At 52.7% G+C, this 21,043-nt stretch overlaps 1 protein-coding gene and 1 long non-coding RNA gene across 2 annotated transcripts; one reads left to right on the forward strand and one right to left on the reverse strand.

Moving 5' to 3' along the window:
- Positions 1-622: 622 nt before the first annotated feature.
- CLEC2L (C-type lectin domain family 2 member L) lies at positions 623-15,952 on the reverse strand. Its single transcript, XM_058724113.1, has 5 exons — positions 15,466-15,952; positions 6,630-6,704; positions 4,276-4,442; positions 3,206-3,306; positions 623-1,271 (listed from the first exon to the last, which is right to left on the reverse strand). The coding sequence occupies exons 1-5, from the start codon at positions 15,653-15,655 to the stop codon at positions 1,160-1,162; spliced, it is 645 nt and encodes a 214-aa protein (XP_058580096.1). The 5' UTR covers positions 15,656-15,952; the 3' UTR covers positions 623-1,159.
- LOC131508909 (uncharacterized) lies at positions 9,816-20,081 on the forward strand. The gene is made up of 2 exons (XR_009260211.1): positions 9,816-9,958; positions 19,405-20,081. It is a non-coding gene; the product is annotated as an uncharacterized LOC131508909 (long non-coding RNA).
- Positions 20,082-21,043: the final 962 nt, after the last annotated feature.

A 21,043-nucleotide genomic window follows, 5' to 3' on the forward strand; every position in this document is an offset into this window, starting at 1 on the left:
CCGGGCTCCACTGTGTGTGCTGGGGGCCGGGCGCCCTTGGAGCCTCTGCAGGCCCAGGGGAACTGCCAGGCCCCTGCTTCCTCCCCAGGCAGACCAAGGGGGACAGGAAGGGGCCTCAGGACCTTCCCAAACTCTTACCCGCCCAACATGAACGTCATCTTTTCTGCACGGCTAATCCTCCCGCTCATGTCACCCCCCTCCTCCGCTAAGGCAGGATAAGCCATCCCTCAACTGTGTTCCAGAATGTTCTGGTGCTTCCCAAGCTGTTGCCTCTGCTCTCTGCGTGCTCCTTGGGGGATAAAGCTGTTGCTCCCCATGCCCGGCGTGGTGTCCGGCACGCGGTAGGTGTGATGTGAATAGAAGTTTGTCATACTGAGTGGAATAGTAATGAAGGAGCCAGATGGATACCCCCCTCCGACAGCTAAGAATAACTCGGTAGCTTAGCAAAATTAAAGGGTGCCCTGAGGCCACAGAATGTGCTTTTCGTCCTCGGTTCCCACACGCTGCCACCTGCCACACCAGATCAAGTGCATCTTGGTGGTGCCTTCCCGCAGACAGGAACCCAGAAACATGTTCCTCTGCTCCTCCCCCAAGCCGTGACCCTGGAACAAACAGCGGCAGATTTCTCTGGACGCCAGTCATCTCTTTATTCCATCAGTGACCAACACCACAGCACCACAGACGCGGCAGGGGCCTGCCTGAGAGCCCCAGGCGAGGCAAACAGGGCGGATGGAGGGGGCCCGGTAAGGGGAAGGCCTCCCTCCCTGCCTCCCCAGCACCCTGGAGAAATGACTGTAATGCACACTCTGTGACGGTGTCGGAGGAAGTATTCCAGGCCTGGGCCAGGGAGGGATTTGTTGGGGTGGCTAAGGGTGGACTCTGAACTTGAGAAGGGACCGTGTGCAGATGTGTGCGTGCATGCGTGCGTGTGCATGTGTGTGTGTGTGTGTTTGGGGAACGCCTACGCTACTGAGCATGTGGGATTTGACGGCTGAACCACAGGACCTGCCTGGGGCCAAGGAAGCCAGGAACCAGGGCTGTGGGACCTGAATGGGGGCCGGAGCACAGGCCACCCTCCTCACTGCTTCGCCTTGGAGAGCAGCCTGGGGCGGGCAGGTCTCGGCGCCTGGCTGGAGAGCTGCCTCTGGCCTGACCCACCTCATGTGTAGGCCATCTTGCTGCACACCCAGGGCCGGGTCATAAGACACTCCGTCGACACCAGCCTGGTGGGCTCCACGAAGACGCACTCTCCCAGGCCCGAGATCGGGAATCTGGGGCCAGAAGACAAGAGAGCAGGCAATTAGAACCTGGCAAGCACAGCCTGTCGCTGCATGACCCCGGAGGCCCTGTGACCTGTCCCTTCCCTCCGGAGCCACCTTCTAGTGCTTTGGGCCCCAAAAGAACTTTCTCGTGCAGCCTCTCATTGTTTCCCTACTGTGTCTACCACGGCTCCAGGCACACTGGGGATGTCCGCAGACATCTCCTAAACACAACTGCACTTTCCTGTCCTTCCAGAGTTAGCTCACTCTCTGTCCCATGAGCCAGTATCCAGTTCAGGACCACCCTCTGCCCCCTGCTCCCCAAAGCACCTGCCTACACCATGGGCACCGCCTGTCACAGCTCGTGGGGACTGTGTCTGTCCCCGCCAGCCCCCCAGGCAGTCAGCTCCTGAAGAGCGGGCTCCATGCCTCCCTCATCTCGGCTCCCCTACAGCACACGATGTCCAGCACAAGAAGAGCCCAGCAGAGATGAGCTGAATTAAACTAGCTCACAGGGGTGGACCTGATTAACCCCAGCGTTTGATACCCAGGCTGTGTTGCCCACAAATTCACTGACATCATCGGTGGACGTGGGGGTTGGGGGTCCTTTCTACCTAAAATCATTCCTGTGAATTTCAGTATTGCTTCTTAACCTCATTGGTCACCCTGATCTGAGTTCCCTGCCAAGGCTGGAGCCAGGGTCTCACAAGAGAGGACACCAGAATGACCTCAAGTGAGAGTGCCAGGCAGGACCACCTCGGTGCCAGAGAAACGTGGCCTAAAGGCCCTTTGGTTGACAGGTGGTCAGCACACTGGGAACCCCGGCCTCCAGGGCTCTCCCAGCTTCTGAGAACAGGAAGCTTCCAGATGAGGGGAGAAAGGGGCAGAAAATGGAAGACTTCTCAGCAGCTCTAAGGATAGGCCTGGGGTGAAGGCAGGAAACAGAGAGAAAAAGGAAGAGACAATGAGGACAAAGAGGGGTGCAGAATGAAGGGCAAGGCAGCCCTTGCGAACGGAGGGAAGGAGCTGATGAGCTGCTCGCCCCCTAGAGGCTATCAGCGACTGATGCAGCCCCCAGCCAGTTTCGAATGGGAAGGCCATGGTGGAGCGCTGGGGGCCAGTCCTCCCGCCTCTCCTGCCTTGGGGTCCCTCCTGCATCATCATCACCATCATCAGGTGAGCAGCTTGCCCCCACCTGGTCTCTCGGGTCTGGACTAGAAGCTGAGGTTCTTATTCCCCTGTACACACTCCCCTGTGTTTCCCCAAGCCTGGACTGCCCCCGACCACTATCATCACCCCCCCACTGCCACAGACATACACCCCCCACCGCCCACGACCACTGCCACCGGCACCCCACAAATCAGTCCCTGAGACGGCACACCTGCCACCCCATCACACACTCCCATCCACACCACTTGGGTCGCACGAGGGACACCACCACTGCACACGCCCCCAGCACCCTCAGGAGATGTTTTCCCTAAGACCATGCGCACAGCGCGCAGGGCTCGGAGCCCCCCTCTTCCACGATAACAATGTTTAAGCAGCATACAGCTGCCCGGAACGGAGGCCCCATCTCCGGCAGCTGTGGTCACGTGGCTAAGTTCTGGCCAATGCAGAGGAACATCCGGGGCCTGTCTTCCCCTTCCTCGGAGCCACCCTGAGCCACGCAGACCGGCCGCTACACGGACGGGGAGCCCCAAGACGGAAAAAGCCTGGCGGCGGAAAGCCCCGATGGCTACATTACAGCAGAGCCGCCAAAGCAGGCTGCACGGGAGAGGACAGGGAAGTAAAGCCGTTATCGTTTTCTCTGTCACACGCCAGTGAACCTGGAGGTTAGTAGCTCTAGCTGGCCCAGACCCGGGGGGCTCTCTCTGGGGGGTTGTGTCCAGGGGGCTAGGCCTTCCCCAGTCTAAGCTCAGGGGCCAGAAGATGAAGCCTCAGCTCACGTGTCCGGGTCAAACGGGTCCCCGTTGACCCAGTGGAATTCGTCCCCCACTCTGCGCAGGCCAATCCAGGGCTCCCTCCGCGTGAACTTGAACATAAACTCCTGTACCAAGGAAAGAGGGAAACCTGAGTCATATGAGGTCTCCTGACTGTTCAGACATGCCAAGACTAATCTCGGCTGAGAAGGCCGGCTCCCAGGACGTACAGACACTGAAAGGGGGTCCCTCACTGCATCCCGAAAGTAAGGAGCTGGGGTCACAGAGTGCCCTGCGCTCCCACTGACCTCCGTCCCAGCACTGGCCCGCACTAGCCTTGGGGCCCGGAGTGTGCCTGCTGAACCGGGAAGCCTGGAACAAAGTTCATCTTCTGAGCTCAGATTCTTCGGGGCACCTGGGTGGCTCGGTTGGTTAAGTGTCAACTTTAGCTCAGGTCATAATTTTGCGGTTTGTGAGTTCGAGCCCTGCTTCAGGCTCTGTGCTGACAGCTCAGAGCCTGGAGGCTGCTTCAGATTCTGTCTCTCTCTCTCTCTCTCTCTCTCTCTCTCTCTCTCTCTGTCTCTGCCCCTCCCCTGCCTGTGCTCCCTCTCTCCTTTTCTCTGTCTCTCGAAAATAAACATTAAAAAATATATATTTATAAAAAAGAAGTGATTTTTAGATTATCCGCTATTTTGGATTGCCACGCCACTGTTACCCTCAAAATGCAAAACGGACCACAGGCTCACTAATTGCATTTCTGTCACATTTATACTGATAAAACTGTTGTGGGCGTTAAGTGAGAGCTCATGCCCTGATGTGGACTCGTAGAAGATGCCAGCGTGTTCTTCGTCCACAAGTGCCTTGGTAACTTGTAATTCTCACACTTGGCAAAACTGAGTTGAGCTCGGCAAACCGGCCTTGGATTGAAACCATCGGCCTTCGTGACAGCCCCAGAAACGGGAGCCACTCGGGCTCCCGCCCCGTGGGGCGCACCAGCACACCCCAGGCTGGGTGCCTTCTGGAAACATGCCATGGGGGACACCACCTCCCAGGAGTGCGGCCCTCCCCGAAGTTCCCCCCCCTGGCCCAGGGCTCACCAGCTCCTTCTGGCTCTGAATCACAGCCAGCACAGCATCGTGAGTATGGCAATGCTGCCTGCCCGTGTTCCAGTCTCTCGGCTCCTCAGAAAAGAAGTAGCATTTCCTTCCGTAGAGCAGCCAGTCCTCTGGGCAGGGCGCTTCGCACTTGATACAGCCCTTGGAAGCTGCCGGGAAGACCGAGAGGACTCAGTGTCCGCCAGCACGCCTGGCCCCTGCCTGGGCCTGAAGGATCCCCAAATCTCCCCCCCCCTCCCCCCCGCCTGACTTGGGTGCCCTCCAGTGATGACTCAGGTGGCTGTCTTCCCACGTGAGCGGCTCTCGCAGTGCCTGGCAGGTAATAGGTTGGTGACTAAATAAACGGTAAGGGGAATCTGGGAGGCTGGCAAGGCCACAACCGCCGGGGGAGGTGACAGCAGATTAGCCCCTGGGTTAAGATCTCATCTCTCTCTCTCTCAACTCCTGGAGGCTCGGAACCCCAGAAGCAGAATTAGGAAAGACCTAGAGGCCACATGCGCTCTCTCCCCGGCCGGGGCGGGAACCATCAACCCCATCTCATTGGCTGTGACCTCGGTAGCTAACAATTCCACCTGTTTCACTGCTGAACTGCTGCCAGGTTCTTTTTCAGTGTTGAGCCCCAACCTGCCTTCCTAAGACCTAGACCTCCAGGTCTAGGTTCTGCCCCTGGAGTGACCCAGAGCAAGCCCAGCCCGTCTTCTGCCGCCTACTTGAAGAAGGATGCCAGACTCCGCTCATCCAGGTTTCCATAATTCCTTGCGAAAGATGCTCTCCACACCCTTCTCCATCCCGTCTGGCTCACTGTGGTATGTCCACATGGTCACCAAAAGGCTGCCACCAGGACAGACAGAGGCGGCCCCACCCCCAGCAACAGTGCCATACTGCCTTCCAGTTGCTATGGGCTTTCCTGCCTGCAGACAGCTTCAATGAAAAGAATCAGTGGGTATGTGCATACGTGCGCTTTCCTAGGCCGGCAGAACATACGCTTGGATCGTTTTCATATGATCTGTTTCCACGCCAGGTCTCCCCTGTGTCCTGAACTCGTATAAATCACTTTGTAAGTCCATATGGATATCTTATTTTCATTTCTTCCACCTTTATCTCATTCACATGGGCTCATCTGAGTTTTGAAAGACACACTTTAATCTTGATTTTTTTTTTCCATCTGTCTTCTAAGCATCCTTCCTCTGTCATCCTAAACATCCTTGTAACACCTACAAATTCCATAAGCGTATTTTTGTTTGTGTTCGTACGAGCGATTGATTAAAATGTAGACCAGGACAAAGCCAAGAACAGGCCTGTGGTTCTCCAGCCCCTAAGGATCTATAGCCACACCGACACCAATTAAATAATCGACACTCTGGCTTATCTGCTCAGTGCACTGCGATCACTTGGGAGTATTGACCATGGTGAGGCCACTTTCAACTGCCTTTCCACAAGGATCTCCAAAGAGACTCTGTTGTGCTTTAGTAAAATCACAACGTGCTATGTCTTTGCATGGCTCTGACCTCCCCAACCCAGCACTGGGACACCCAGTACCAGGAAACCAATTTAATTTGTAGTGATTATTCTAGGTTGAGCTGGCACCAGTGGTCACCATATTCTTTTCTAAACACTCACAAATCCCCTGATTATCACGCATGCCCGAAGGTAAGGATTTAGCAGGAGCCGATGTTGTCATTGGACTTTTCTCCCATTTTAAGGTGCCCACCTCTGGTCTTAGGGTGCTTCTCAAAGATTAAAGCCAGAGGCACTGAAATCACTTTGCAGACTCTTCAGAACCCACGACATACTTAGACTTGAATCCATTCAAAGCAGCCAGATCTCCTGGTCATATAGCCTCACCTGTTCTTAGTTGCAGTTTCCTCCTTTTTATTCCTTTCTTCCTTCCTCCCTTCCTTCTTTCTTTTTGTCCTCAGCATTTAGGGGGACTGACACACAGCAGGGCTCAATAAATGTTCACTAAATGAATGAACGTGATCTTTAAAGGCCCTCATCCACCAGCCATCTCCTTCAAGAAGCAGGGTCTGCCTAACTCACCTCAAGCTGGTTTGTGTTCTTGAAGCACCTACGGAACAGTCCCTAAGTAACATCGCTCCTTCCCTGCATGGCTTAGTAAAGGGGACATGTGGAGTCAATGTGTGACTATATTATTTTTGGCTACACTCTCATCTGGAAACAGCACTCTGTTTTCTGTGCTTTGTTCCCCACAGAATACGTAGTATGTCTGGAACCTTTCTTTACCTAATTAGACTTTACCTAATTTGACAAGGGGTGTATATGGATATAGGCGTCTCTGTATACACTTGCATAAATGCTCTGACATGCATGCTCACCCAAGATGCTCATCACCACCAGGATAGCGAACAGAAGGACTGCGATGGCCCCCAGCAGGAGACGTGTGGTGGTGTCTGAGAAGAAAAGAAAGCGGTTCAATATCCGGCCACCCACCCCACCACCAATCCCCATCGCCAGCCCCAAGTCCTCATAGTGAGAAAATCTGGCCTGAGCCCGGCAATCTGTGTTTTTTGTGTTTTTTTGTTTTTGTTTTTGAGAGAGAGAGAGAGCATGAGAGAGGGAGGGGCAGAGGGAGAGGGAGAGAGAGAATCCAAAGCAGGCTCAGCATGGAGCCCAGTGCAGGGTTCGCACTCATGAACCAATGAGATCATGACCTGAGCTGACAATCAAGAGGCTGATGCTTGACTGACTGAGCCACCCAGGCGCCCCGTCAATCTGTTTTAGCAAGCCCTCCGCGTGATTCAGATGCATGCTGAAGTCTGAGAGCCTGTGTGCTGGAACACAGTTCTGAATCTGTGACACTGCCCTCTCCCGGCTTAAAAGCCCTCCTTCCAAGGCTCTGCACTTGACCGTCTTCTGTGGTTGTTAGGCTTTCCAGTCCTCACCTCCTGCTGCTTCTCTGCCTGGTCCCCGGTTTTGGCCACGTGGTCTCCTTGAAACAACCCAACCCGTCCTCACAGCCCTGGGGCTGGGTCTCTGCCCTCAGAGCTCTCCTCCTCCACTGCTGCCTCTGGAAATCCTGCCCATGTCTATACCTGACATCCTCTTCACAATACCTCTGCCTTCTCCCCTTTTAATTATTTTTTCTATCACTGAAAATTTTTATTTTATCTTTAAGGGAAGAACCCTTTGAGACTTTAGACAGCCTATTAAAGTTCTTACTGTCAGAACATAGACATCACATAAAAGTTGCCATTTTAACCACTAAGTGTACAATGAATGGCGTTAATTACATCCATGATGTTGAGCAACTACCCCCACTGTCTTTTTAGTTTTACAAATAAACTTTCTCGTCACCCAAACAGAAACTCCATTCTGATTAAGCATTCATTCCCTGCTCCCACCTCCCCCTGCCAGCCCCTGATAATCTCGAAATCTACTTTCTGTCTCCACAAATTTGCCTAGTCTAGATATTTCATATAAGTGGAATCATACAATATTTGTCTTCTTGTGTCTGACTTATTTCACTTCAAGGTCCATCCACGTTGCAGCATGTGCCAGAACGTCATTCCTTTTTATGGCTCCGTAATATCCCGTAGTGCAAATACATATATATGTTATATGTGTATATATGGTTGTTGTTATTTACCCATTCATCTGTTGATCGACACTTGGTGGGGGGGGGGGGACATGAACATCCAACCCATAACAATGTTCTTGAAGAAGCATCCCCCCAAACCCTTCTGAGCTTCTCTAATCTAATTTTGCCTTCTAAGCCCCCCTGCCACCCTGGAATCTCCCTTTACCAACAGCCTGAGGATCTCTCTGCCTCCCTCAGGTACTGGCTTTCCAGCACTTTCTGTCCCACGCCTTCTTTTTTCTTGGTTTACTCCCTTGTTTGGGTGGAGCACATCTTCCAATAGAGAAAGGACAGAGCAGGACCACCACACCACACAACCACCAGCGGTAAACCATCGCACCGTGTCCTATGGTGAATGCTCCCCCCTGGAGCTGTGAAGTCAGAGGCCTGAGTACTACAGGTTGGAAAGAATTCTCCTGCAGAATGTTGAAGGCATTAATTAACTGTCTTCTAGCTCCAGTGTTGCTCTCGAAGAGTCTAGAGCCATTCTCACCCATGATCCTTTTCATATCAATTGCTTTCCAAGGGTGCTGGCTGGCTCAGTTGGAAGAGCATGCCCCTCTTGATCTTGGGCTCGTGAGCCGGAGCCCTACATTGGGTGTCAAGATCACTTCAATAAATAAATATACTTAAAAAAAGAATAATATCAATTGCTATCCGCCCCCTGCCGGAAGCTTTTAGGATCTTTTCTTTATCCCTCGGTCTTCTAAAATTTCATCATGCATGCCATGTCCTAGTTTGGGTCCATTTGCATCCACTAAAGTAGGCAATCAATGGGCCCTTTCCATCTGGAAGCTCATGTCCTTTGGTTTCAGGAAATTTTCTTTAATTATATCATCAATGGTTTCCTCTTGTCCATTTTCTCTGTCCTCTTTCTGGAAGTCATATTCTTCAGATGTTGGACCACCTGAATTGGTCCTCTGAGTTTTTTTTCTTTTTTCCCCCCATATCAACTATCTTTTTGCCTTTTTTGCTCTATTTCCTAGGAAATTTTTCTCAACTTTATCTTCCTGCTCTCCTGACTTTTCCATTTCTGCAAGTATTTTTAATTTTCAGGGTGGCTTTTTTGTTTTGCTATGGTCTGCTCCTGTTCTCTGAAGACCCATTCTCAAAGCATCCTGTTTTTAATGGTGCCATATTTGCTCTGATCTCTTTGAGGATATTGCTAATAGTTTTTTGGAGGGGGAGAAAAAGAGGAGAGGTGGACAGAAAGCTTAGTTCTCCTTGGATTGTCTGGGTTTCTTCCAAATTGCTTTTTTTTCCTGTTCATTTGTTTTGGTCTCTAGTTTCCAAGTCAGAGTTTCCTCGGATGTCTGGAATTCCTTGGTTATTTGTTCCTGATTAATGCAGGAGGAAAGAGTCCATTGGGGCCTCTGAAGCTGGGAAAAGGCTTATTAACTGTGGGGTCCCAACAGAGTGACCAGGTGGGGCTCTCTGAATGCCCCAGGTTTTTCCTCTTGGGTGGGCCAGAATTCCCAGAGAAGTCTCTTCTGTTTCCCTCCCAGGCAGAGAGGCCGGGAGACCATGCTAAGTATTCAGTATGTAAATGTCCGCTTACCTGCTTGCTCCCAAATGTACTGCTGTCTCAAGACCCTCCCTAAGACAGCCTCAGACTCCTGCCAGCGCTGGGAAGATGCTGGACAGCTGGCAAAGAGGCTCTGGGGAACTAAATCATTTCTAAAATGTTCGACTGGCTCTCCCGTTTCAGCTCCATCTTCCCTCGCTGCCGTGATGACCAGTGTCCCCATCTCCATACTCCTCTGGGGTTCCTGCATGTGACTCAGGCCATTCCTCTGCTTGTCCAGCCGGTGGAATCAGCTGGCATTCATCATTGACCCCTAGCTCCCAGTTGTGTTGCTATTGTCTTCTCTCCTTCTCTCATTGTCCTTCTGGCCTTTTAAAAATCCCTTTACCAATGTGTTAGTGGGCTTCTGGAAGGAAAGAGGATAAATGTGTGCATTCAGTTTGCCATCTTTACCTACGGGTGCAGCCGGCATTCTGGAATCCTCCCTATGAGCAAGTTCTCTGCTGGCAAGTGGCCAGGAGCCTAGGGGCAAGCGGCTGCAGGTGAGAGCAGAGACTCACGTGTGCCCTCCGGGACTGGGCTCTTCACCTTCTCTGTTGTCCTCAACGGCAGCTTGTCGTAGGGCTGATCCCCCCTGAGCTGCCTGGTAACTGCCTGTGGCAAGTGCCCTGTATGTATCCTTCCTCTCCCTTCTCTACTCGCCCGTCTCGGCCGATACACGCTGGCACCATAACGCTTTGTGCACTGAAGATAAGAGCATAGCATCTTAAACCACTTTGGTAGGTTCAAATCCCAGCTCTGCTGCTTTCTAGATGATTTAGTAACTTCGCGGCAAAGTTACTTAGCTTCTATTTTTACTTCATTTTCTCCGCCTTTAAAATGAGGTCATAGTAGTATCTGCCTCCTAAAATTTTGTGAGAAATCATTATTCAGTGCTTAGCAGGTGTCTGGCTTAGAAAGCTCTACTTCAATGTTAGCGATCACCATGGTGATGACGATGATGATGATGATGAGCCCACAGGCTCCTTTAGGGAAAAGCCCGTGCTTTACTCACCTTTGGATTCCCTACATAGGGTACAGAGCACCCGCCAGTACTCAAAAACCTGGGGGGGACTTAGCTACACTGAGTGACAATGTCCTTAGTCAGCCTTAAACTCTGCTGAGTTTGTAGGAAAGGCCACATGGATGTACAGCTGCTCTCTGGGGGTGGGGATGTGCACGTGCATCTCCAATATCACAGAACCAGGGAGCCTCTTGGGACTTTCACAGGGATAACTGCTCTGGACGTTGCACTGTGGACAGAAAAGACCCTCTAGGGAGTCCCGACTCCTTGCCCACTACTGCTCTCACAGAGGACGGCTGTGGGGCTGGACAATCCAAAACAATGCTGTATTCGTTTCCTAGGGTTGGGGTGACAAAACACCACAAACCACATGGCTTAAAACTCCGCAAATTTGGGGCGCCTGGGTGGCGCAGTCGGTTAAGCGTCCGACTTCAGCCAGGTCACGATCTCGCGGTCCGTGAGTTTGAGCCCCGCGTCAGGCTTTGGGCTGATGGCTCGGAGCCTGGAGCCTGTTTCTGATTCTGTGTCTCCCTCTCTCTGCCCCTCCCCCGTTCATGTTCTGTCTGTCTCTCTCTGTCCCAAAAATAAATAAAAACCGTTGGGAAAAAAAAAAATTTAAAAACTCCGCAAATTTATTTGTCCCGCTTCTGCGGACGAGAAGTCCACGATCAAGGTGCCCGCAGGGACACACTTGCTCCGAAAGCTAGGGGAGTCCTTGCTCTCTTCGCCTGGCTTCTGAGGGTTTGCTGGTGACCTTCCTCACCCCCGGGTTTGCAGCCCTTCATTCCAGGCTCTGCCTTCTTCATCACATGAACCTTCTCCCTGTGTGTCTCTGTCTTCCTGTGACCGTGGTCTTATAAGAACACCAGTCATATTGGATTAGAAACCCACCCACTCCAGAACGGGCAGCCTGGGTGGCTTAGTCAGTTGAGCGTCGAACTTCAGCTCAGGTCATGATCTCACATTTGTGGGTTCAAGCCCCGCATTGGGCTCTGTGCTGACAGCTCGGAGCCTAGAGCCTGCTTCGGATTCTGCATCTCCCTCTCTCTCTGCCCCTCCCCTGCTTGTGCTCTCTCTCTGCCCCTCCTCTGCTCACACCATCTCTCTATCAAAAATAAATAGACGTTGAAAAAAATCTTTAAAAAATACAGTAAAAAAAAAAAAAAACAATTCAAGCCATAACAAATGTCTAACTCAATCATTCCTTCTATGCAATACTCCACAACAGATGGAGTTTGAGGGTGCCGTTTATTTGTGTTTATAAATATATATGAATTAGCCTCATGTTAGAAGGAACCGCTGAAAATCTGGCTCCAACCCAGAAGATGCCCCATCACCCTCACACCCACAGCCCAAAAGAGACTCACCACTGACCTCTCTCTAAGTTGTCAGGGCCACAGTCTGGCAAGCATAGTCTTGACTGTTCAAAACTATCAAATGCAGAGTTTGGTAATTTTTAAAATTTTAAAAGGCTTGGCTAAATGCATGTGTGTGGTTTTGACCAGGAAGTTGTGGGTTTATGTCTAATCAAGAAACTTTCAACATTAAAAATTCAGAATCGGTGAGCTCTGAAAAATCGATAGCCTGTGATGTGCAGAATCGTCCCCTCCCGTACCCCCAGGCTACTCGCTCTTCCCCAATCCCACCCCCGCGGCCAGAAATATCCCCATCTCCTGTCACCCCCAGTCTTTCTAGAACCCAGGCCTCGGCAGCGCGCTGGGTCACCTTTCCTGGCCGCTCCCTGAAGCCAGGGCATGGAAAGAAAGGTTAGCCACAGGGAGAGAAGGCTTGCTCAGGAGAACTTCTGTCTGGCTTTCTATTTATAAAGCTAATTGTTCATCTAAGGAAAGTCGAGAAGTCGTGAGCTCTAATTCTGGTTTAAATTTAAGAAGTCCTCAATTTCACTTAACCTGTGAGGAGGAAAAAAAGGTCCGTGCACGAGGTAGCAGCGTTGTCTGGAGAGTCTGGGCCAGAGAGCTACACGCATCACAAACACAACTCAGTTCTTCCCGATTAGCCTCATGAAGCCCGAGAACTCTCAGGTCAGAGGCCCTCCTGGCAAGCACACGTTAGCAAACAGCAAACAACTTGTATTCTTGGGCAAGAAGCTTAGCCTGTCCCAGTGGGCTTGCTCATCTGCAAAATAGGTAACAATACTCACCAGCCCCTGAAGGGTGTGTGGGGGGTATTAAATGGGACAGTGTCATGAAAGCCTCTGGCCCGGGGTGGGGCACACAGTAGGTGCTTGAGAAATGCCTGGCACTTGGTACCAAAGGATCACGGCCCCGCCCCGACCGTTCAGCTTGGTCAAGTCAAAAAGTCTCTCACTTGTCTCAAGACAGGTACTGGACGGGCAGACCCCTCATCCCATCACAGGTGTTTTCTCTGTGTCAGCTGACGGCTCATTCCATGGACTTCAGTGGGGGCAGGGAGCAGACTCAAGGCAGGCAATTGCACTCCCCCGTCACGGGCGAAGGATGCCAAGTCCAGAGAGCTGGTGACAGGAGTCACCTGCACAGCCCACACCCCTGCGCCTTTGTGTGGCCCTGAGAGGCAGAAAGAGTTATCTAGCTTACTAGAAAAGGAAACTGAGTCAAACAAGTTTGAAAACGGCCAGCCCATGGTGGGGGAAGGATCTGGCTTGGGTTTACCTGACTTTGAGTTCTTTGTACCTCACCAAGCTGCCTCAGCCCCCGTCCTGTGATTTCTGCCCACACAGCAACACCCTGGAGAGACCAGGCCTGGTCCCTGAGTTCCCCTCTTCTGACAGGAGATGGGGGTGCCAAGGGAGCACCCAGCAGACTCTCAGAGCACTGGGGGGCCCTGGACTCGGACCCCAGATACTACAATTCCTGCAGAAAAAGTCCATAGGCCACAGATGCTGGGCCTCCAAGGACTAAGGACATCAAGGGTGGGGCTGCTTCTGGGGGGACCAGGAGGAGAACCAGAGGTGGCATGAGATGAGACGCAGAGCCAGGCAAGGACCGGCAAGACAAGGCTGGACTGCAAGAGACACTAAGTACAGATCAGCGAGCTTCTTCGCGGGTAGAAGAGTCCGTGTCCCAAGAGAGCAACCGGGCCTGGGCCTTATTCAGCCTAACCGCAGATGGTCAGCCCAGCCCCGGTTGGGAGCAGAAAGCAGGATGGTCAAAGTCAGGGCCGGGGGTAAAATAGGAACCAGCAAGCCAGAGGCATTGAATGCGGCCACGCCACCCCTGAAGCGGCCCTGACCATCAGGGGGCTGGACTTAGGCTAGGGCAGACCCTGCAGGAATGCCTATGAATGAATGAATGAAGACTCACAGGCAAAAGGAGTGAGCAACTTCCAAACATAACTTGGGCGGGAGGGATGCGGGGATCACAGGCAAATCTGACAATGCCCGACAGAGAAAGCGGTTTGCCCGCCTTTTTTCAACTCTACTCTTCCCCGCCTGCAATGGCTCTTCTATTCTGTGACCCAACTTCTTTGCTTTCTTTGTCCCAAATCACCACCCAGGCATCTGACCGTCCCTCCCTCCAGAGTTTGCACAGCCCCTCCCCCACACAGGCAGCCCAGACCCCCAGCCCACCGGCCTCTGGGCCAAGAGCTGATATCACAGCCCTCCCCTCCCCCCACACCTTCTCGGCAAGGTACCTGCCCTGGCAAGCGCTGGCCAGGTCTCGCCCCCGACCACCACCCCACCTTCCTCACTGACCTGGTCTTGGCCTGACCCCTCTTGATCACCACCACTTTTCCAAGGGCAAATCCACTGTCTCATTCTATGCTTAACTCTCAACAGTTTCTTCAGAACAAAGTCCAATGCCTGGGTGACCATTCACAGTCTGGACACTCCAGATCCCTCTCTTCCCATCCCTTCCCCTCCATTCTGTTACTCTGGAGTTCAGTTTGCCACGGGGACAAGCTGGTTCTGGCCACCTGGCCCCTGAACATGTCATTCCTTGAGCCTGGGGCACCCTGCCTTCTCTCCACTCCAAGAAGGCTTCCTTTTCTTTTCTTTTCTTTTCTTTTCTTTTCTTTTCTTTTCTTTTCATTTTTATGCTTATTTATTAATTTTTGAGAGAGAGAGAGAGAGAGAGAGAGAGAGAGAGAATCCCAAGCAGGCTCCGTGCTGTCACTGCAGAGCTTGATGCTGGGCTCGAACCCACCAACTGTGAGATCATGATCTGAGTCCCTGACAAGAGCCACCCAGGTGCCCCGTAAGTCTTCCTTTTCTAATACTCTGCCCCCAAGGGTTAGGTGACCCAGGCTCTGGGCTTCCCTAGTTAATGCTGCCCAGATTCTCAGCCTTTGGACTGGGGGCATCGGGAATATCCAGAAGTCCAGAGGGCCAGCCCTCTCCCTTGACAAGTCTAGCATCTCCCACACCACACACCCCCTGGGGCCACAAAGTTTCCCCAATGAGCTCATGAACTTGAATTCTATTTTCCACTTGGCTACTGCCCCCTTGGCTGACCAGGGTCACTCCCTGGGCCCATCTGACTGGAAGAGGAAGGTGGCACGCATGACCTTGCCAGGAAGAGCCTGAGGCATATTCTCCACCTCTCTCCTCCCTATGTGGCCCCGTCACCGCCAGCGCCCCCTCCCCTTCCCACGGCGCAGGGGCACCTTCTCCGGCGTCTCCAGCTTTTGTCGCTTTGCCCAAAACATTTCCACCACTACAGATCGAAGCCACCCTCTCAACGTGCACATCAGGTGAGGCCCGGTCAGGAACCGTCCCCCTTCATTCTGGAGGAGATTGGGGCTCAGAGCATGAAACCCGCTCCCAAGGTCAAAGAGTGGGTCAGCTGCCTAGGTAGGGTCAAGGCTGTAACTGTAGTGGTCCTTAGCTACGGTCCTCCCCAACTCCGCCATGTGGCATCTGACTGCCCTGAAATCAATCCTCCCGGCGCTCCCGCCCTCCCTCCGGGAGCTCGGCCAAGGTGACTCTGACCCGCCTCCCGGGTCCCGGGTCCCGGGCCGGGGGACGGAGGGCCGCTCGGCGCTTACCCTCCAAAGCCGCCTTCCAGCTGGTGCTGCCCTCATAGCCCGACCCCGATCGCCGCAGCAGCCCCTCGGGTCCGCGGCCCTCCGCCTCCGCCGGCGAGCGCGGCCTGGGCGCTGCGGGGGCGGGCGCGGGGCGGGCGGCGGGGGGCGGCGGCGGCCGGGTCCGCGCGGGGGGCTCCCGGGCCGGCTCCATGCCCGGCGCTCCGCCGCGCCGCGCCCGCGCTCCTGCGCCGGGGTGCGGGGCCCAGCCCGACGCGCACTCGGCGCTCCGCGCGCCTTGCGGGCCCCCCAGGCCGGCCTCGGGTGGACGAGGGCCGCGGTTCGCGCAGGCCGGGGCTGAGCCCGGCTCCCCGCGCCGGACCCCCGTGCCCGATCGCCGCCGCCGCCGCCAGCCGTGCGCGCCGTGCCTGCCCTGGCCGAGCCGCAGCCTCCGCGCACAGCCGGGGCACGGGGAGGAGCGGGTGGAGGCAGGCGGTAGCGGGGCTGGCGGGGTGGCGCCTGGGGGGGTGGGGGTGGGGACGGGGAGGGGACGGGGAGGGAGGAGGCGCCGAGGAGCAGGGACAGCCCCACAGCCCCGGGCCCCGCCGGCCACCCGCTCCCTTGGCAGGATGCCAGATGCTGCAGAGAGAGGAGCGCGGATCCTGGAGCCGGGAGACCTGTCCTCTAATCCGGGGCATGCACCTCCCAGCCTCCCGCCTGTCCTCTGTAAAATGGGAATAAAGTTTACAGGGATGACGCGGTGAGATTCCAGGAAGATGAGGGGCTTTCCTCTGGGCTGTCGTGGAGTCAGGGCAGAGGGGTGAGGCCGCCACTCGGCCCAGACTCTTGACACTGGAGAGAGAGACGGGAGGACCACGGTCTGAGGGGACAAGTGGAGGAACATTTCAGATTCAGGTCACATTGGTGAACCTCCACGAAGCGCTGGGGACTCTTACATATGTGCGCTGACAACATCCTCGGCTTCGGTTGCAAATCGCAAGTCAACAGCATTTCCGAAGGCTGCACCCTGCGAGCGCGGGCTTGGTGGGTTCTCTGACTCCCAGGCCGGGCCTTCCTCCATGGCCTTTACTCAGCCTGTACCCCCTACCTGGCTGCCCCAGGGTCACCTGAGGCTCTAGCTCTGAGCCTCCCTCTCCAATCCCAGTCCCGCATCTGTTTCCTCTCATTAATGGTCCCTCACTCTCATTTCCTCCTGTATTTCCATGGGGATGAGGGCTTACCCTACATATAAGTTTGTAGGTTTCTCGGCTTATTCTTTTGGATTGGACTTGAGAAATCAGATTGCCTTCCCACCACACTACACCCAGAAGTCAACGAAATCACCTAAGATCTGCAATCAGAATGCACGTTACCATGAGACACCAGGGAGGTCTTCCCTCTCGGCAGAAAGAAGGCTAGGAACACGTCACTTACAATCATTTCACTTTACACAAGTGAATAAAGTGAAACATGGTAAAACCACCCAAAAAGAAGAAAAACTAAGTATTGGTAGCAGAACATATTTTATTTCGTGGTTGCATTTTGGCAGAATCCCCTTCACAGAGTCTATTCTTGGCTGTCAACAATCAAATTCTCATTGCCAAGTGCATGTGAGTGTTGCTGTATGATTCACAACTCCGATTGCAGCCAAGGGTCTGCAAGGTCCTTCTTCCTTGGGTTCAGGAAAGCGAGAGGGATGGGGGTGGGGCCAGGCATCTTTCTGTTAAAGAAATGCTTCTCTGCTGGGGCAGAGCCTCCCCTGGGTCGTGTTTCTCTCTGGACCATGGCTCATCTTGCTGGAACAAGTCTTCCCAGGAGGAAAGGACCACTCCTTCGTCCTGCCCTTTTTTACCAACAGGTTCCCAGTGATGTGTGTGATTCATCTTCTTCTATCAGCCCCTTCTCAGGCCAGGTGACAACCCGGAATCTTTTCCATCCTCAGCCTAGCCCGAATATGCAGCCCATGTTTGCACACCCAACTAGAGCACACAAATAGAACGTTCGGAGTGGACATAGAGGGGATCATCAAACGTCTTTGGCCAAGAGATTTTCCAGCCCCAGAGCCAGGTGTGAGACACGCTGTCAATGATACTGTGGCCCAGGAAATGAGCATGAGCTTGGTTAGTTCCCCGGCACATGCACTTCAAAAGATGATCGTAGGGAAGGAATCTTTGAAGGAGCAAATAATTTTGCACAGCCAGGGGGTTCCCTAAGCTGCTCCAAAGATTGTCCTCAGGAAGGGAGAGAGTCCATAAGAGTTAAAGAATGTGACAGTGACGATAAGGGTGGGCATGGCAGTAGCTTGTAAATCCCCACATTACCATTTCTGCACCTGGGATCAAGGCACAGCCTGCTTGTCATTGGCGCGGCAGGGCTGGAGATGTCCGTGTGGGTTAGCCAACACCAGCCTTCGTGAGTCACACGCCAGTGTCTCTGATAACACAATTCCCTTAGGATTTCAGGGGCTTGTAGGCTGTTTGCTTCCCAGTGCACGGGAAGGGTCACAAAGTCATCTACTGCCCAAGTCACAGTCCTTTCCCTGTCCCTTACTGACTTCTCTTTCCTTAACGGTTTGAATAAAGTCCTGGCCATGACTGGCATTGCCCCGATGTGACATGTGACAAGTGGTATTGCCAGAGTCACATGTCCATCGCTGAATCAATCCTTGCAGTAGGGTCCAGGACATATGTCCAAGCCCGGAGATGGGGTCAGGGTCATCCCCCCCCTCTCACCACCACCCATCGCAGGATTGACCGTGAGGAAGAAATGATTCCCCAAAGCAAATGCAGGTTACTATTCCCGGAAGAAAGAGGAAAGGCTGCTGGCAAGAAAAGACAACAAATATATGCCATATATTTGGAATAATATGCAGCTGTTTAAAAAGAACAAGGTAAATCAGCATATACTGATTTGGAACAATCTCCAAGATAAATCAAGCTAGAAGAAAGCAGGGGCACCTGGATGGCTCAGTCAAGCGTCCAGCTGTTGATTTCAGCTCAGGTCATAATCTCATGGTTTGTGGGATGGAACCCCCAGTTGGGCTCTGAGCTGACAGTGTGGAGCCTGCTTGGGATTCTCTCTCTTCCTCTCTCTCTCTGCCCCTCCCCTGCTTGCACACTCATGCTCTTTCTCTCTCTCTCTCTCACACAAAATAAATAAGCTTTTAAAAAAAGTTAGAAGAAAGCAATATGCAGAAGGGTGTGTATGGTGTGAACTCATGTGTGTCTACTAAGATGTGTGTGTGTGTGCTTCTATGAAGATTTTTGCAAGAATACCCAAGAAACAGTTCATGGGTGTTGATCTCCACATAGCGGAACTGGATATGGAGGGCAGAAGTAAGACTCTTTTTGTTTTCTATCCTTCTGAATGTTTGAGTACCTGTGCATTTTCCTTAAACATCACCTTTAAGTTGTATTCAGAGCATCTATGTTAGAATTTTTGCCTCATAGCTACTGGGGAAGATTACTGGGTGCACATAATTGGTGACGTGGCTGAGATTTTGGTTGCGAGGCAATTGGCCTGGGATAGCAATCCTCAAGGCCACAGACCAGGAACTGGGCGAAACAGAGCTGTCATGTGCCTTGGTCAGGAGCAGAGGCTGGGGAGACCTTCAGGAGAGGGGGGCAGAGGGCTTGGCTCTCTGGGGCCTTGAGCCTTGGCTCAAGGCTGGGGACTTAACTCCTTTTCAGAAACAGAGTGGGCCTGCATTTGGGGTTCAAAGGGTCTTTGGGGGGATCTGAGGCCTATTGGGGCCCTTTTTTGGTACCCTGACCCCAAGGATGCCCAGAAGTGCTTGATTTTGCTGTGGCCATTTACGCCACTCACCAGTATTAGGGTGATGAACGTTTATATGTAGCTAATACTAGAAACATTCTGCAAATCACCAAGACATGTCAGATCAACTCCGTGGTATTGTTTCTGAGTCCAGGGACAGTGTCTGCTCCTGGGTTAAATCTTCTTCAGGTGCCACACGGGCGGTCAGGCCCCCCTGCTCACAACTGTGCCAAATGAGGGATCTAAGAGACAACGCTGACTCACCAGCCAGGAACTGCTGGCCATTTCACAGACACTCCTTTTCCCATGATACATGAAAATCAAGTCGACAAGAATCAAAAAATTCCCTCTTTAACAAATTCATTCAACAATTATCGAGTACCAACTACGTGCTGGGTTCCATGCCGGGTGCTGGGAATACGGAAGTTGACGGTGTATCCGGTGGACAGCATACCCAGTCCTGCACCAGTGGGTGGAAGCCGAGCCTCTCCACGGTCTCCCTTTCTCTTTAGAAGTTTCTGAGTGAGAGACCACCCGGCCTCCTGCACCACAAGGGGGAGTGCCCCGGGTACCGCCCTGACGGCATGGAGACAGCTATGTTTAGCATTTCCTGATGGAACCAAAATCTGCAGTCAAGAAAAGCTGGTCCTGGCCAAAACATTGACTTTTGGATGAGAATGATGTCTTCAATAATAATCCTGCCAAAACCACTGCCTCATGCATTAGCCCTCTCCCTAGAGGGTGACAGGAACCAGTAAGTGACAGAAAACTCAACTTGTACAGACTGGGGAAAAAAATCAACTCTGATTTTGTTTTTGTTTTTGTTTTCTGTAAGGACAAAAATAAATGCATATTTTACTACCAAAGTAAGACCTAGGCTGTTCTCATGCAAACATATACATTTTTAAAATAACTTTTCTCCCAGGGGGCACCTGGGTGGCTCAGTCAGTTGAACATCCGACTCAATTTCAGCTCAGGTCGTGATCTCACCATTCCTGAGTTTGAGCCTTGAGTCAGGCTCTGCACTGACAGCACGGAGCCTGCTTGGGATTTTCTCTCTCCCTATCTCTCTGCCCCTCCCCCACATGCACACACGTATTCCCCCCCCCCCCACCCCCACACACACACCTTTTTTAAATAAATAAATAAAGGGCGCTCAGTCGGTTAAGCATCCAACTTTGGGCTCAGGTCATGATCTCACCATTGGTGAGTTCAAGCCCCACCCTGCTGACAGCTCAGAGCCTGGAGCCTGCTTGGGATTCTGTGTCCCTCTCTCTGGCCCTCCCCCGCTCACACTCTGTCTCTCTCTCTCTCTCTCTCAAAAATAAATAAATATTAAAAATAAACAAACATTTGGGGCGCCTGGGTGGCTCAGTCGGTTAAGCGGCCGACTTCAGCTCAGGTCATGATCTCGTGGTCCGTGAGTTCGAGCCCCGTGTTGGGCTCTGTGCTAACAGCTCAGAGCCTGGAGCCCGTTTCGGATTCTGTGTCTCCCTCTCTCTGACCCTCCCCCGTTCATGCTCTGTCTCTTTCTTTCTCAAAAATAAATAAACGTTAAAAAATAAATAAATAAACAAACATTAAAAAGAAGATATTAAAAAGGAAATGTTCCAGTTTCCTCATTAGGACAAGAAATGAGCAGGGCAGGGTTCCTGAGTCGGCGTCTCCCTGATGCCACTGACCTGAAGGTGAGAAAAATTTCAATGTCAGCATCAGGATTAGTCATGAACTGCACACATCGGTAGATCCCACGTGAGGCTGGATCACACAGAGCGAGATAAACTAGCGCCCCCAAAATGAGTTTGGGTATCAGCCCCTGTGTTCACAC

The sequence above is a fragment of the Neofelis nebulosa genome, chromosome 4 (genome assembly GCF_028018385.1).
Source record: "Neofelis nebulosa isolate mNeoNeb1 chromosome 4, mNeoNeb1.pri, whole genome shotgun sequence".
Taxonomy (NCBI): Eukaryota; Metazoa; Chordata; class Mammalia; order Carnivora; family Felidae; genus Neofelis; species Neofelis nebulosa.

Excerpts from the sequence above, each read along its gene's own strand:
- CLEC2L (XM_058724113.1), bottom strand. The coding sequence starts at position 15,655 with ATGGAGCCGGCCCGGGAGCCCCCCGCGCGGACCCGGCCGCCGCCGCCC. Across the intron at positions 4,443-6,629 it reads GGTGGTGATGAGCATCTTGG|CTTCCAAGGGCTGTATCAAG; the intron begins GTGAGCATGCAT and ends TCTTCCCGGCAG. Across the intron at positions 1,272-3,205 it reads GACCCGTTTGACCCGGACAC|ATTCCCGATCTCGGGCCTGG; the intron begins GTGAGCTGAGGC and ends TTCTGGCCCCAG.